The following is a 16,518-nucleotide window of genomic DNA, read 5'->3' as shown; positions in this document are numbered from 1 at the left end:
GTGGCTCCCAAATGTGACAAGATACTATTGGTCAGTGCTTCTGAAATGACTGGCAATCAGGGATACATTATCTTTCTTGGCCACCCATCATCACTATTCATGCCCTTAAAAAAACTAGATTAACCCATGGGATTACATTAAAACAGGAATAGTGTTAATTTACTTTTTTTTTTAACTGGAGCAGGAGAGAGAAACACTAAGCCAGGGACATTTCTTCATTCTAGGAGTGCTATAATACTGTGTCCCCTCTCCCTTTTTTTCCTCCTTAATGTAGTTCTTGACTTTATTCTCCCTCTCTGATGTGTTAATCCCTTGAAAATAAAAGCAGACAGGGATGTAGACACCCCAGGATTGTCCATGCCACAGCCAGTGCCATTCCAAGACATGTTGCCAACAGAAATGGAGCCAGAAACAATGTCACCAGCACCTGTCAACATGCTTAGTAGCCAGAGCTGGCCAAGCTGTTTTGACATGTGAAATAGACCATTCCCTCACATATCACTTTCTTTGGCAGTAAAAAATGGAATACTATAGTACTTTCTCAGGAAACGGAATCAAAATCTAACTATCAGCTACATCATTCTCCCTAACTGTAGGTCTAGCCCTTCAGTAGAACTATCACCTTTACATCAAAGCTATTTTCTCCCCTTTCCATAGGAAGATCTTGTTTGTAGGGCACCACGGTCTATCTTGCACTATTGTACAATAACAGTGGTGGTAGGAAATACTAAAGAAATCAGGAAAATAATCTGAGACTTTTCCTCCCATCTTTTCATAGGGCCCTTATACCAGCTAGTTACTTCTAAGCTCCCTCTAGGGGTTTACCAAGGAAATGTACTAATAACTGTTCTTTTTGCACATTTGCCACCGCCTTCCTCTAAAATATAGGGTAAGGCACAGCAGTCCTCCCAGCCAAGTACTAATCAGGCATGGTGCTGCTTAGAGCCTTATTACATGAGAAAAGGAAGCCAAAACAGATTGGGAGAGTAGCAGCTTTCTCCATACCTTTCCACCTGCTGTCGTAGCACATCCATTCTTCTCCACAACGAAAGGAGTCATAAAAGAGTAACTTTTATCAAACAGATTTTTTTCAGTGCCACAAAACACACACGTTTATGGCTGTCTCCATCAGGAAGAGAACAGAAATGCTTCGACAGCATGTGGCGAGGCATGTAGAAAGCTCCTACTATCCCGATCCCTTTTGACTTTCCTTTCTCATGCAAAAAGACTCGTAGTTTTCAAGTTCAGATATCATCTGATGCCTTCAGGATATTTAGGCTTGGTAATTATTCATTTAGATTATCACCATTCAAGAATGAAAGGTCTGGTCCTGACATGACCTTTTAACAGTCCAACTGATAAGAAATGCACAACTGTTATTAGCATTCGATATACTGTATGTCATATGTGAGAAGAAGTAGAAGGTAGATCTCAGTGTGATCTCTAGTAGATCACCATGTCTTTCCAACAAACAATTGTTTAGTCAGAGCAACAACAAAATGACTGCTCCCCACTCCACCTTTTTCCCACAATGGGACTCAAAGTGATTTACAAGATAAGGAAGATATAAGCAAAGTCGTATGCAGCTAAAAACATTTTTTTTAAAATTAAGGTTAAAATAGTATTAAATTGACTGTAGAATTAATATAATTTAAGACAGCAATTTAAAAGTACAGAATATTAAAATAAACCAAACTTTTAAAAAGCTACACTACACTAAACAAAAATAAGACTACACTAAACAAAAAGAAACTAGAGTCTTAAAAAGGCCTCTTACATGTAAAACAATCATTTCCTGAAAGCATGCTGGAATAAAAAGGTCTTCTTCCCCACCATTGAAAGCACAAAAGGAGGGAGCCACCTAGGAAGGGAGTTCCATGGTCTGGAAGCAGCCATAGAGAAGGCCTGTCCTGTGTTTCCACTAAATATGCTTGTGCAGGTAGTGGGATTAAGAGAAGGGCCTCCCTCAAAGATCTTAAAGTTTGGGCAAAGTCATATGAGAAGATATAGTCCTTCAGACACTTGAACACAGGCTATACAGGACTTCATAGGTGAAAACTACCACTTTGAATTGTGCCTAGAAACAGACTGGAACTGCTCTAAGAAGGTGGCTCTATGCTTCCTATAACCAGCCTCTTCAGCAACCTGACTGCAGGTCTTTTGACCAACGGAAGTTTCCAAACACTCTGGTTTTTGCAAGCCTTTCTACAAAAACTATTAAGGAATATGGCACAGCCAGCTCAGCTCTAAGGAGCTCAAGCCTCCAAACCTTCCCATTGTGAGAGGAGAGGTGTAGATATGTGCAGCCTGAGAGCCAGGCTGGGTGAGTGGGAAACTAGGAAGGGAAGGCAGCAGGCTGTGCAGAGGAGCTATGTCACTGTCCCTCTTTGTGCTTTCCTCAATGCTTTGTGTAGGGGCCACCAAGGACATGGGGAAAATGTTGGGAGGTGAAGAAGAGAAGGACCCCGATGCTCAGAAGAAGGAAGAAGAACGACAAGAAGCTCTGCGCCAGCAGGAGGAAGAGCGCAAAGCAAAGCATGCCCGCATGGAAGCAGAACGGGAAAAGGTCCGACAGCAGATCCGTGATAAGGTGTGTAACATTATCTGCTGATTTCCATTATTTGACTGCTCACCACCTAGGCACCAGATCGACATCTCCCTGTTTTCCATCCTCCCCAGCCACCTTCAAGCAGCCTTCCCAGACCTGGTGCCCTTCAGACATATTGCACTGAAACCTCCACCATTCTTAGCTCATATGGTCATTCGGATGTGCAACTCAACACATCTAGGAGGGCACCATGTGAAATGGTGGCCTTAAGTGTCCATAAATATTAAGAAAACTGTGAAGGAACACATAGAGAAAGGGAGGGAGAGAGAGAGAGAGACTTTTGTGACAATTCATTTGAATGTGCATTCACAATTTTTGTCCTATACAGGGCTTCCTCAACTTGCTTAAACCCTTCTTCTTTTCATGTCAAAGCCTTAATTGGCCCATCACATGAATCATGGCTAATCCTCTTCCAATCCTTAGCACTTGCCTATTTAAGGGCATTTGCTGAGTATGGGTGGATTCTCTCATAACATCCCAGCCTTGACATGAATATATGATTAGAGGTTTTGTGAACAAAGTGATGTGGAAGGTGTAGGTACATAAGTAAGTAGATGGGTTGATTGATGAGAGATACATAGCTAGTTAGGTAGATAAGTAGGTGGAAGGATGGATAGATAGATAGATAGATAGATAGATAGGCAGAAACACACATTGCTTTTTTCACCCAACCTCCAGTGGTTTTCTCCTCCCCAAAGGCAGCCTCCCCTAGCTGTTCTTTTTCCATTCTGCCTATAATTGTTTATTGAGTCAATATATGATTCTGTGGCTGCAGATGAGAAGGTCTCTGGCATATTACAACATTGTGTTTCTGCTTTAAAATGAACATCCTTCCATTCCTCTGTATTTATTCAACCTGAACATAGTTTGGCTTTTGATGCTGGGGGAAAAGGCAACAGAATATCAGCTGTTCACAATTGCTGTTCACTCCTCTGGCTACAGCACAGCCTCAAACCACCACCATCACCACTTGCTATTTCAGTATTCATTCATATTACAGTGTGGTGGGTTCTTCCGCCCACCCAGAAAAAGCATTCAATTTCACTCTCATGATCCCATCAGTGATCCCAAGAGCCTGATTCTACTGGGGTTAATAACATGCTCTGCAGAGACCACATCTACACAGCTTGGGCATGAAAGGCTGCTCTCTCTCCACTCCCAGATCTCATGCACATACTCATGACTGATTCTCACCTCATCTGCATTGGCACTGCATGAGTTCATGAGTTTGTGGCATGTAGGCCCAGGGGAAAAGTGGTCTTCCGAGTCAGCAAAGTCCCTCTGCACCTAGCCCTGCTTTTATTTTCTTTGAACTTTATTTACTCCTTTTCATTCTTTTTATTTTTCTTATCCTGTTTTGCTGTTGACCTGTTTCTTTCAGTATTTGTGCTGCAGGAAAAGAAGGGAGTAAGTGAATGATGGAAAATAAGCTAAAGACTGGTATCTGTCTTCTGGTTTGAGAACTAATGAGCTAGATATTCAGAGCTTGATAAACATGATTTTTGGACAGCAGCTCCCAAAATTCTCCAAACTATGCTTTTAACTTTTCCAAGCTTTTCCCATATATATATATTATATATATATATATATATATACTGTGTGTGTGTGATATTTATTTATATCCCGTCTTTTTCCCAAAACGGACTCAGAGCGACTAGCAAGATTAAAAGCAGTACCGTTAAAAACATAGAAAACTTTTACATTAAAACAGAATTAAATTATTATAATATTAAAACAGATTCCATATAGAAATAAATTATCATTTAAAAGATAAAAGTGTTTAAAATACTTTAAAAGAATACAACATGCAGCCCTTTAAAAACCTTTAAAAACCTTCTGCTTTAAAAACCTGTCTGAAAAGGAAGGTCTTTGCCTGCTGGCAAAAGGTCAGCAAGAAGGGAGCCATTCTCTTCTCCTTGGAAAGGGAGTTCCACAGTCCAGGGGGAGACACAGAAAAGGCCCTCTCTCCTGAGCACCTCAGAGCCCAAGCCAGCTCATACAGGGATATATGGTCTGCCAAATATCCAGGACCTGAGCCATATAGGGCTTTATAGGTTATAACTAGCACTTTGAATTGTGCCTGGAAACAAACTGGCAGCCAGCAGAGCTGTTTCAACAGGGGCTTTGTGTGCTCTCTATGCAGCTCTTTGGACACTCTTCAAAGGCAACCCCAAGTAGAGTGCATTACAGTAGTCCAAACGGGATGTAACCAAGGCATATATCACCATGGCCATATCTGACATCTCAAGGAATGGGCACAGTTGGTGTACAAGCTTTAAATGTGCAAAAGCACTCCTGGTCACTGCAAAGACCTGTGCCTCCAGGTTCAAAGCTGAGTCCAGGAGTATCCCCAAACTGCATACCTGAGTCTTCAGGGGAGTGTAACCCCATCTAACACAGGCCGATTCCCCATTGTCTGATCTGCCTTCTGACTGAACAGGAGCACCTTGCCTAGATTAAATTTCAATTTGTTTGCCCTCATCCAGTCCATTACCGATGACAGACACTGGTTTAGGACCAGTGTGTTTATGTAGGTATGTATTTGGACAGGAAATGGTCTAATACCAAACTATCAAATGTATGCAGGAGTGTAACTATAGTGGGGAGAAATTAGGGCAATTAGGGCATTGACTCCCACATAAGAATTCTCCCCCCTCCCCATGAAAAATTCCTTCAGTCTCCAAATTTCATTACATAAAGTAAGACACTAAAAAACTGTTCATACCTAGAACTCCTTGTTATCTGCTGTGTTCTCATTCTCTTAATGTCCGGGGGGGGGGGGGTTGGGGGGATACTTAAACTGTATTTCTAAATCCTCAACTTAAATTTTAATTCACTGTAATGCTAGAAATTTGGGACTGAAGGAAAATTTCATTGGGGTAGCAGTATTCTTACTGAGGGACAGTGCATTCAACCCCAACCAACCCCCATAGCTGTACGTCTGAGTATGTGTCAGTGGACTGACACAGATCGGCAAAAGAAAACCTGGAGGTTAATCAGTTGGGAAGAAGAGAATATATTTCTCCTTATCCCATACCCAAAGCTAGAGGGATGGGGAGTAAGGTCCAGTCCTTCTTCCCAAAGCTTTATCCTGTTTTCTAAGGATTCAATCACACAACTCTGAAGGGGTACACACAGGTTGACTGACAGCTGAATAGGTGAGAAGACTTGGCTGAAAAACACTAGTGATAGGAAGCTTTATCTTTATACACAGAAGTGTATACCTGTGATGATACAGAATGGTTGTCTGAATATGCAGTGTGACTTGAGGAGAGACATAGGCCAAGAACCTAAACAATTTTAGTATGGTGTAAATATACACCAGCAAACTCATGCTAGATCCCACAGTCTCACAGCAATCAAATAGTGAGAGCTAGTGTCCTACTGCCTTAAACTCATCTATTACATAACAGCTCCAAAGGTTGATTGTTGGAAAGAGAGAGAGAGCTATGTGTGTGCTTGCATAAAGACTGGCAGCATTAGAGACTACTCACACAACCTCTGAGAAAATACAACCAAACTATTTTTATGCTGGCAGAACTATTTTTATGCTAGTGTAATAACTCGACAAGATTCCAGCCCTGAATCTCTAGAGATCAGCTAAACATAAATACATACATCAGTACCCACAATGGTAAGCATCTCAGATGTTGTTGTAAATTGTTAAATTCTGCTCTTTATTTAAAGAATGCAGGCTAATCCTAAAGTCTCAGAATAAGATAACTAAAGCATTGGGACTACCAGCTGCAAGGGAAAACAGGAAACAGAGTGTGGAGATGATTTGCATTCTTTTAAGACTGAATTTCAGAGGAAAGAACTGGCAAAACTACCTCTGAGTATTCCTGGCCTATGAAAACCCTATGAAATTCATGGGGTCACCAGAGGTCAACAGGCAACATGAAGAGCAGACCAATGGTGCTTTTCTCAGCCCTTTAGTGGAGCCTCCATCTGCTCTTGTTTTACACCCTGTTCCAAGACATTGGAGTCCTATTGTCCTTAGGCAGGTGGTAACCTTCCAAAAGGACATGTTGACAATGACTATTAAGGGGATAATCATAGATCATTCCTCCACCCCACCTACTACTAAAAGAGGACCTTCAGTCCTACTTTGTGCTAGTCATGTGTGCCCTGCGCCCTCACCCAGAGAATAGTGCAGCACACTGAGGAGTAATTGGCCAGGGCTTGTGCATCACTTGCATGCTGAGAAGCTTGAAATGTCTCCACAGGGCCCTGAGCAATTCTGCCAGGAATACAAGTGTGAAGTATTTCATCACAGGCAACTACATGTTCAGCCAGGAGTAAATCAGCCATGCTGAAAAATGTGGCTTAAAAGATGTGAATGGAAAAGGTTTGGTGGGGAAAGGCTAGCAGAGCACCAAGAGGAATGTGAAGTAGGGCTACACTTGCTGTAAACAGGAGGAATCTAGAGTATTGGAAGTGCCAGAGAAGTAGGACAGAAAGAAAGGATTTTATGCAAAGATGGAGAGAAATCCTTGGAAACTCTACTCTCAGAAGTTGGATTGCCTGATCTCAGGATTTAGCCCTGAGTCTCCAGCTTTTATGAGTCATCTCCAGGCTGGAGAGAGGGTGCAAATTCATCAGTTTTTGTGGATCATCTCCAGGCAAGAGGAAGGGGTTGTGTACAAGTCTCCAGCTCAGCCAGGAGATCAGCAACTTGCTTTAGGATGCAAGGCTTACCTGATTTGTTACTGCAACTTGCAAAGATTCTTCGAGGGATCTATATATTTACCTAGTTTGCATCTTCCTTCCCTCCCAGTTGTTGAGGTGCCAGGTCTACTGGAAAATATTATTTCATTCTCTATCTCTGTCTCTCCACCCCCGGCATGTGAATGAAAATCTGTGAGCAACTGTGTTTGGTACTCAATGCCTAACACCTTGTGATATCACCAAGAACCATCCCTAGGTCTCTAATTTTGACCCAGAAATCTCAAGGATGATCCTGAACTGGCAACCCTGCTCAGAGACTGCAATCCAAAATTGCATAACCAGTTGCTGAGGAGGGGTTAACAGCAGGGGCAAATTGGGCCAGATTTACACACAAATTAAGGACACTACAGTTTAAGGCTTCATATTATGAAGTGCCTCTAAATAACAATGATGATGATGACAATGATAGCCATAATGACAGCCACCATCATTATCATCAATATAAGAATATGTTAGTGTGATTCTTATTGCTAGAGATCTACCAGACCAATTTTGCTAATTTTTCTAAAACTGAATGTTGAACAGTACAGGCATATAGAAAATGTACCAAGTTTGAAGATGTTCAGAAAATCAGGTTTTAATGCCAAAACACATAAAGCAAGGCTACAGACTAGCAGGAGGGGTGGACAGAGAGGCGGAAAAGGCTTTACAATGGTATGGGAGTAGAGAGAGGATGAGGAACAGAGTTTTAGAGGACATGGTAGACAGAGGCTTTGGGGCCCAAGAATAATGTAGTGGTAAAAATAGGCTTGTGGTGTATAGAGCAGGGGTGGACAGCTACAAAAGGGAGTGGGATTTATTTTTTCCCCACACTTGCCCAGCAGGCTTCACCAGTGCATCTCAGTGCACTGGGAGCAGTATAACATCCAGCCACCATTCTGACTGACATTGTGATTCCCTACACCCTTTTTAAATAAGGGGGGGGGGGTGTCCTGGGTAGTTAGAAGAAACAAACCACCATGTTTGCAGGAATTTGCAGGGAGGGGGTGACTAGTTTTCAGACAAAAAATTCACCTAAAAATTAGATGAAACATTTTAAATATTTTAGAGTGTTCATACATACCACTCTTTGTCCAAATTGTATAGAGACAGTCTGTGTAGCTTGGGAAGACATATTCCATGTCAAATGAAAAGCTGGAGCTGGAAAAGCTGTCTTGGAAGTGTTATCAAATGCTTCTGTTTGTAGGGATGACTGTGTATGTATCTGAATAACTACAGAAATATATCTGATTCATTCTCTCTCTCTCTCTCTCTCTCATATGTATATGTGTGTACATCCATGTGAGTGAACAGAGGTGAGCTCTGTATGTGTGTGTGAAATGTGGAGGGCTTTGTGAATGCATGAGCTCTTCTCTTCATGAAACTGAATAAGCCCAGCACTGTCAACCCTCCCACATATATTCTATTCTCCGAACCTTTTTATCATTCTTGTTGCCCTTCTCTGAACCTACTCCGATTTGTTTATATCTTTCTTTTTCTCTCCTCTCCACTTTATTCCCCACATGCATACACAGAGCTCTCCGCATTTCACACACACATACAGAGCTCTCTTCTGTTCACTCACATGGGTACATACACACGCACTTGCACACACGTGTATATACAAGAGAGAGAAAGAGAATCAGGATCAAGTCTAGTGGTTTTAAGTTGGAGGGAAGCAAATTTCTATTGAACATTAGAAGGAACTTCTTGACACTAAGATCAGTTTGGCAAGTGAACCACTTGCGTAGGGAGATGGTGGAGTCTCCTTTTTTGCATGTCTTCAAAAAAAGTCTGGACAGCTACTTGCTGGGGATACTTTAGCTGGAGAGCCTACACAGAACAGGGGATTGGACTTGATGGCCCATGAGGCTCCTTCCACCACCTCTATAATAAAGTGAGAGGCAAGGAAGGCTGGAGAACAGTATGGACATAAACAGTATGTTTCTTTTACACCTGAAATTTCCCATGTTCCCAGAGAAATAAGTGCAAGAAAGTGTACAGAGTGTACAGGTTAGTGTGTACATGCTTGCAGACCAACGACACTCAAACAACCCTGCAGCAAAAGAGGTATTTTGCTGAATTAGCTTTAAACCTCAGCCCCACTTTTCATCCCCTCAGATCTTTTAGATCAATTTTGCTCATGTCCAGATCATTAGTGTTCACAGTGATGGGGTCTTTACATTACTGCCACCTTTCAAGTTCTGCTAGTGATATGGGGCTGCAGGACCTCTGCCTGCTTTAATCCAACTCATCCTCCCACCAGTGAGCCTCCCAGAGTCACATGGTGGGATGCTGACTTCTGCACTGGGTGGATTCTCCACCTCAGCCAGGCGGGCGCTTCTAATGTTCTTCTCCCTACTAGAGGCTTCAAGAGGGAAGTCCAAGATATTTTGAGGGGAGGAATCCAGGAAAGAGATGCATACTGCAAAATTGCTATCAACTGTATGTCGGATGGGAAGGCATCTTTCTGAAGATGTTTGTTAGTTCTGTTCACCATCTCTCACCTCACCAGTCATGCCTGCATTCCTCCCATTTTTTCTTACAGCAGAAATTTGATGTATGAAAGACCTTGTGTTTGTTATCTGTCATCTTCAATATCCTTCTTCAGAGGCGGAATGCAGATAGTGCCTATGATAAGCCCACAATATCTGCTGGCTGGGGCATATGGGAACAAGAGATTCCAGCTAACATGAAAGGAGAGCACCTGGAAGAATGTTGATTTCCTCATCCCTTTAGTAAGACCAACAGAAAAGGGAAGGACACATACATCTTCCACTGCATACAAAACAGACAGTTAAGCAGTATGTTAAAGTGGTACGGGGTAGATTGGGTCTTACCATTAAGCAGAATGAGGTAATTTCCTTAGGCAGCTTGGGGATGGGTAATGTTGAGGAAATGGCAGTGGATCTCAGGAACATAGAGATGTGTGTTACATGCAGCCTGCCCTGCATGTTCCTAGTTAGGCTGTGGCACTTGGACAAGCTAGAAGATATGGTCGCAGCACCCAAAATATGATTCAGCTGCTAATCTTGTTGGCTTTAGTAGATGGAAGAGATATGCCATCTTATCTTCTGCCTCAGGCAACAAAATATCTTGGAGTGGCCCTGGCATGGGGGGCACAAATAATGAGGATGGAGGATAGATGTTGTGCTCCCAGTATTCCATAGGATAGAGCCATGGCAGTTAAAATGGAACCATTGTACTGTAACTATGCAGTGTGAAACAGCTCTTAGCTAATGAATCCCAACACTCACTTCCTTTGACAGATCTTCTTGTTGGTTCTGTCTGGTCTAAACAGTGGTGTAATGGAGCTAGCATTCCCAGGATTGAAGGAGTGTTTGATTGATGAATTGCAGTTACAGTACTGTGTCACAGTTTCATCCTATGGAGCCCTTGGATCTTCGGTTTAGGGAGGGGCTTTGGGAATTCTCTTCCAGGGAGTTCCTCTGGCGCCTCTGACCAAACTACAAACCCCAAGATTCCAAAGGATGCAGCCATGGCAGTTCAAGTGGAATCATGGCTGTATTTTCAGTGTATCCAAGTTGTCGCCAGAACTTCAATTGCCAGGCAGATTATATATACTCCAGATAAACAACTAACAATAAGTGCACTCAATAACACTATTTCCACCAGAGTTAAACAAAGCAGTAATGGTTGCCAAGAATGTCCAATTCCTGTTTGGCCTGTCTGTCTGTGACCCTCTTACTTTGTACTTGTCACCTCTCTCCCCATGCAGTATGGCCTGAAGAAGAAAGAGGAGAAAGAGGCAGAGGAGAAGGCAGCCCTGGAGCAGCCATGTGAAGGGAGCCTGACGCGCCCCAAGAAAGCCATCCCTGCAGGCTGTGGGGATGATGAAGACGAGGATGAGGAGAGCATCCTTGATACGGTGCTCAAGTACCTGCCCGGTCCACTACAGGACATGTTCAAGAAGTAACAGCTGTGCCCACAGCCCCACTTACCCACCCTATGCCCTGGCAACTGCCAACTCAGCACTTGGGCTGGGGTTTGGTGTGGGGAAGGGGGAATTTTTCATTTCCTTTTTTTCAAAACTTCATTTGGTCTTTTTTTTAATCTTTGGGTTCTGTTCTAAGGGGAGACCCACTGACCTGCACACATGCATTCACAAAAAACACACATCCTTGTGCCCACAGGGCCCCTGCCAAACCACCCAACTGACCCACCTTCCCTCTGTTCCCAGGGGAATGAAGCACACCAGGCACAAAACATCCCCCCCCCCCCACTGCTACCCATCAGACCAAAAAGAAACCCACTCTCACCTCCTGTGCTCCCTGGAGCCACAAGCTGGGCACTGCCGGGAGCCTGCCTCCCCACCCTACACACACACACACACACACACACACACACACACGCCTTCCTCCATGTTCCTTCCCCATGTGGAGCTGGGTTTCTGTTGTGCCAAAGTGCCAGCTGGATACATGTTTTTTTTTCTTTAAAAATTAAAAAAAACAGGTAATGGGGTGGGAAACTGGACCAACTTCACTAATGCAACCTCATGGGGTTCAGGAAAATAGGCAATGGAAGGCAAGAATCTTCAAGCCTCTGTATAACTGCCATGCTTTGTTGCATGTTCCTAAGCCCCATGTTGACTGCCAGATTGGGACTGTGTGCCCATTTCCCTCCATGCCACTGTTCCTGCCTAAAGCCTGGAGTCAAAGCTGGGCCCCCCACACATTCCGTATCTGACGAAGGGAGTGACCAATGGGTGTACCATCACCCCCAATCCTAACTGCCAAGGGCTGTTGGCATATAGAGATGTCTTGTCACATGCTGGAGAGGAGGAGCTCATTTCTGGAAGAAACCAAATTACCACCACAAATATCATTGCAGAGACACATGCACACTGAGAATTCAGAGGAGGAGAAACAGAAATTCTGTCCCCTTTTACCACATCTTAATTCTCTCACACACAGATATGCATACACAGCAGGGCTGATCAAAGGCCCATTGGCCAAGTTCACAGTTCAACTTTTCTTCTGGACTGAACAGGAGAGGAAATCCCTGTGTTTCAAGACCTCTTGGCCCCTTCATGAAAGTAGGGGGAAAGGGTTTGGGTTTTTTATTCCTTCATTGTAGCTGTCTTAGCCATCTCAGTTTACTTTTCATTTATGGTGGTATTTTATCCCAAAATGACCTGCAGCTGGTGATGCTACAAATGACATGGTGAGAGGGCTCCAGTCACATTTCCTCTGATTCTATCCTCTCAGCTGCTTCTTTGGGGAGGTGATGTATTAAGAGCCTTCTTCAGGGAGCAGGGAATGGAGTCATATATTTCCAAGGTGGTTTATGAGACTCTTGTCTCCACACTAGCTGTGTTTTAGATTGATGGCATGCCAGAGGATCATTTTTGGAGAAAGCTGAGTTGAGTGATGATCTTAGAGCAGAACAGATTCCTAATCTTGTGGGAGCAGCCAGTGCTTCTTGAGTTGGGAAACTTCAATATAGGAGCGCTGTGTCAAACCCAGTGAGCTTATCTCTGGAGTTTATTGCCTCTAAGATCCTATAATACTCACCTCAGAGTAGCACAGGTGCAGACAACATTTTGTCTGAGCTGCTTGCTCCCATAACATCAGTATCTTGTTTTCTCCTAAGTATCAGTTTTCTCCTAACATGATGAAATGCCAAGGACCCCACCTCCACAGCATGCACGCGCACACACGCGCATGCACATGCACGCACGCAAACACACACGGAGAGATGGCCGTTTGCTGACCTATGAGAAAATCTTCCTCTCTCCCACCTTCTGTAACCCAATCCAGCCCCATGGGTATGGTGACCTCCAGACTCCTTGAGCACACAACCAGCACCTTGTACCCTAACCTGTTTGCTGTGCTGTTGTTGTATTCACCTTCTGCCTGCTTCTCCCCAGTCCTTTCTCCAGGGCCACAAAACAGTGACTAGGGGAAGTCGCATTCCTGGTTGGCCTGCTCTCTGCCCGATACCAACAGTTCTTGGCCACCACTGAAAGCAAAGTCAAGGGCCCAGTCTTCCATGGAGAAGTTCTGTGGTTCTCATTCATATGTGTATCTATTTAAGGAAGGAAAGTCCTGATTGCCTCTCCCTTCTCCACCCCACTCTGAGTGCCCTGCTGCACAAGGGCTTTTGCTTTTGTGTTGGGGTTGAGTTTGAATTTGGGAGAGGTCTCCCTGCATCCCATGTCCACCCAGCCTTCCAGCCTTCCTTCCTTTCCTCCCTAATAGTTAAAGCCATATCAGTTAGACTGCAATACTATCAACACTAAAAAAAAAAACCTTGGCAGGCTGTGCTTTCTCATCTTGTACAGAAGAGCACCCCAAGGGGTGGGGACCTTTCCCCACACACCTTTGCCTGCTTGTCCATGTCTTTGGCCACACACCATGTGGCCTCTCTGTGTTTTTGCGTCGGTGTCTCTTGTAACAGGGTAAAACACCCCAGCGCCTGTCATCTGTCTTATTGTCTCTGCTAGTCACTCACTAGATGGTCACCGTATGGCTCCATGGAGCCCAGGATATGCAGGAGGAGGGCAGGGGGCCACAGGCAGAGGAGAGCAGGCTGGAGGTGGTGAGGGGCCAGCCCATTAGTCCATTTTTTGTCCACACAGCATTTGCTATGGCTGCTCATTATGTGTGCATGATCATTTCACATAGGGTGTAGCATGTGTGGCTGTGACTGCTGGACAGCAGTAAATGCCATGCTGGCAGGGAAACTCAGCCCCAAGGCAGTATGCCTTTGCCTAGGCTGGCACACGTTCATTGTCTCGACCCTCCTGGATGAATGTTGAAAATCGCAATAAGTCCACTTCTCACATGGGGCAAAGGGCTGATGCTGAAACCAGCGTCCCACCATGGGGTGGTGCTGCTGCTCTCAGTTTAATATTTTTACCACTGCACCCCCACAGGTTGGGACCTCCCATCCCACAAAGTGGGCTGTTGGGGGTGTCATTATATCCTGGATGCTCGCCAGCCATAAGCTTTTTATTAATTGGCCCATCCTGGATGCAAGCTAAAGTCAAAAAGGATCAGATTCTGGAGGAACCTCTGACAGCAAGGACCACAACAGAAGAGAAGAATTAAACATGGCTTGACCTGTGACAGTCATGATGGAACCATAGTGAAGGAGGCCCTTCTCTTACTACCTTAGCAGCATGGGGGCTGCAGAGTCCTGGGCTGTTTTCCCGATTATGTGCTGATGTGAAAAGCCCTGAGTCCCAGGTGGCATGCCTGCATCATGGCTTCTCCCACAGCAGCACCATCCCCTTGACAAAAATGGTGGTGGAAGGAGAAGTCATTGTGTGGACTTTTCCTGCAGCATCTCATACTTGTGGTGTCATGTGGCACTGTCAGGAGTTGTGCAGCAACTCTAAGTCACAAAAGGAGCTAGCTGGGGCAGAAAACTCTAGCTTAGTGCTTAAAAACCTCTGTTAGCTAACAGAGAAGCAGCAACTTCCAAACTGAAGTACATGGACACTTCAGTGTGTGTGAGTGTGTGTGAGAGAGGAGAGTGAGAGAGAGATCAATGGGATAGTTACTTGCAGCTTATCTACTGGTTTAAAAACAGTCATTTCAAGGGCATAAAACACTCCAGATGGGTGGATATCACAAAAAGGGCCCCATAACCCTAAAGAACATGGGAACATTTATGGTGTGTGTGTTTTTTTAATTGGGGAAGGGAGTCCTTGGGGGCCTCATAAACAGCCCTATGGCTAGATATGGCCCTGGGCTGCACTCCCCCAACCCCAGCTATAGTATATACATTGGAGAAACCCAGCCTCCCTCCACTATCACCTATATAAACAATAAATCTTGCTAGATCCCATTAATTCTTATTTGGTCCTACATTGGAAGGCCCAGGATTGCCCTGAGAGTGTTCTTATGTCTACTCTATACATACCTGTGATTGTGTATGAAAATACATTCACAGGAGCACCCATTTGCATTCGTGCATGCACAAATGTGAAGTGCGTGTTTGTGTGTGTTGTGTGTGTATCTGAGATAATGGGGGGTACTGACTGTTATAAGCTGGTGCATTATCTCTGTGAGCATGTGGATATGTGAGAATGCAAAGAAAGTTGATGGTGTTCATTGTGACTGTGCCAGTACTCATCTGGAGGGGTGGGGATGCGTGCATTTACATAAAATCAGGTGGAATTGCTCAAGTCTCCCTGTTCACCAGTGTGTCTGTCCCAGTGTGTCCACTGTGTGTACACCCCATTTGTTTTCACTTTGCTTCCAGAGCAGGACATCCATCCAGGACTCAAAGACTGGCATAGAGGAATTGATTTCAGCCTCTGGGGGTATTCCCATCCCCTTCCCAAACTGGTCAAGAGCATTGCCAGAGGGGCCCTGCATCGTTCCCACATGCATGGATTTCCCTTTGTCAGCTTGTCTATCACTAGCTTGTAGAGGGGTGAGGGAGCCAACTGCCCCATGCACTAACCTACTTGACTGTGTGAACCATCCTGCCTTGCTTGTGCCATCTGCTTTCTATAGCCGTTGTGTCTTCCTGGCAAGTCCTCATCCCACCTGCACCTGAGAAGAGCATCTTTCACCATGATGGGGCAGAGTGTGCTAAAGAGGATGCCCCACTAGAAAGATTCAGTGCTGACAAAGTGTCCTCTGGGCTCTTCTGTCTCCCACCAACAGGGCTGAGTAGCCAGGTGATGGACTTGAAGCCGAGGCTACAGAGTACGGCACTTCTGAGGTGGTGCCCCAGCACTCTTCAGTCTGTGAGTTAACCTGGGGAGCCGAGCAGGTTAAATGTACTTTTTCCCTGCCTGTGTGGGGTGCAGGATGCAGGCAAAGGGGGCAATGAAGATTTGAGGGGCTCCATCCACTCTATGGTGACCATTCTGCTCTAACTAGTCTTTGAAGAAATAATTAAATAAAAAACTTTGTACATTGCCTGTGTCAAGTGTCTCTGGCAGCAAATTTGGGAGAAGGGACTGTAGCACCAGTGGCACCATATGATTATGTAGGATGGAAGGATGGAACTGATATTGTGGACAGTCACCAGGCTTCTTGGAGAGAACTGTGGAACTTCCTTCAAGGTTCAGAGTTCAGACAGAGGGGATATGATCCTGTTCCTGTAGCAGCCTCCTTAGCTGTTGTCAAAACTGGGAACAGGAGATGGTACCTTTTGCCTTAATAGGATGAGAGTGAGTATTCTTCCTCTGTATTGTTTCAGATTTCAGTAGTGAGATTGTA

The 16,518-nt window shown here is 44.5% G+C and overlaps 1 protein-coding gene across 3 annotated transcripts in view; it reads left to right on the top strand.

Moving 5' to 3' along the window:
* CPLX2 (complexin 2) overlaps positions 1 to 16,215 on the top strand; it is a 167,319-nt gene extending 151,104 nt beyond the window's left edge. For all 3 annotated transcript variants that reach the window (XM_042453717.1, XM_042453720.1, XM_042453718.1), the window contains 2 exons: positions 2,415 to 2,590; positions 11,055 to 16,215. In XM_042453717.1, coding sequence (XP_042309651.1) covers positions 2,415 to 2,590; positions 11,055 to 11,252 — 374 coding nt within the window. In that variant the 3' untranslated portion in view covers positions 11,253 to 16,215. The remainder of the gene's footprint in view (positions 1 to 2,414; positions 2,591 to 11,054) is intronic.
* The last annotated feature ends 303 nt before the right edge of the window (positions 16,216 to 16,518 follow it).

The sequence above is a fragment of the Sceloporus undulatus genome, chromosome 2, assembly GCF_019175285.1.
Source record: "Sceloporus undulatus isolate JIND9_A2432 ecotype Alabama chromosome 2, SceUnd_v1.1, whole genome shotgun sequence".
NCBI lineage: Eukaryota > Metazoa > Chordata > Lepidosauria > Squamata > Phrynosomatidae > Sceloporus > Sceloporus undulatus.
This window is presented reverse-complemented; position numbering and strand designations above follow the sequence as displayed.